The 533-nt window shown below is 61.0% G+C and overlaps 1 protein-coding gene across 1 annotated transcript in view; it reads left to right on the top strand.

Annotated features, from left to right (window-relative positions):
• ZBTB7C (zinc finger and BTB domain containing 7C) overlaps positions 1–110 on the top strand; it is a gene marked incomplete at its 5' end in the record, with an annotated part of 13,123 nt that extends 13,013 nt beyond the window's left edge. The window contains 1 exon segment of the mRNA XM_027770288.1: positions 4–110. Within this exon segment, the coding sequence (XP_027626089.1) occupies positions 4–110 (107 nt within the window).
• Between the last annotated feature and the right edge of the window lie 423 nt (positions 111–533).

The following is a 533-nucleotide window of genomic DNA, read 5'->3' as shown; positions in this document are numbered from 1 at the left end:
CAGCGCGGCCCTACTTCCCACTGCCCGACCCGTGGGCCGCGGGCCTGGCCGGCCTCCCTGGGCTGGCTGGCCTCAACCATGTGGCCTCCATGTCTGAAGCCAACAACTAGGCTGGTCCTTGTCGACCTCAGCCACAGCCCTGTCCCCCCTCCTACCAGGCCTCTATCCCACCCGATGGGTGTGAAGCGTTTATTTTACAAACACAAAGGGAAAATGAGAAATATATATATTAGCAGTGATGGTATTTTCCAGGCCTCCCCAGGCAGCCACTTCCTGTTGCTGCTTTGAGATGGGGATCTCCTCTCCAAGGGCCTGGTGCCCAGCCTTGCCTCTCCCCTGCTGTCTCCCCACTCTCCCACAGAAACTCACATGGGCCCATGCCACAAGGGAGAGCCTCACCTGGGTGCCCCAGATCTTTGGGGGGGAAAGGGGGTTCTTGGTGAGGGGGGCCACTCTCCCCTCTCTCTGGGGCATGCACTTTGGTGGAACCCCACCACCCCACAGCAGAGTCCCTGCCCACACCGCTTGGAGGG

The sequence above is a fragment of the Tupaia chinensis genome, unplaced genomic scaffold, assembly GCF_000334495.1.
Source record: "Tupaia chinensis unplaced genomic scaffold, TupChi_1.0 Scaffold000119_2, whole genome shotgun sequence".
NCBI classification, from domain to species: Eukaryota; Metazoa; Chordata; class Mammalia; order Scandentia; family Tupaiidae; genus Tupaia; species Tupaia belangeri.
The sequence above is the reverse complement of the archived record's forward strand: the minus strand, read 5'-3'. Positions and strand labels throughout refer to the sequence as shown.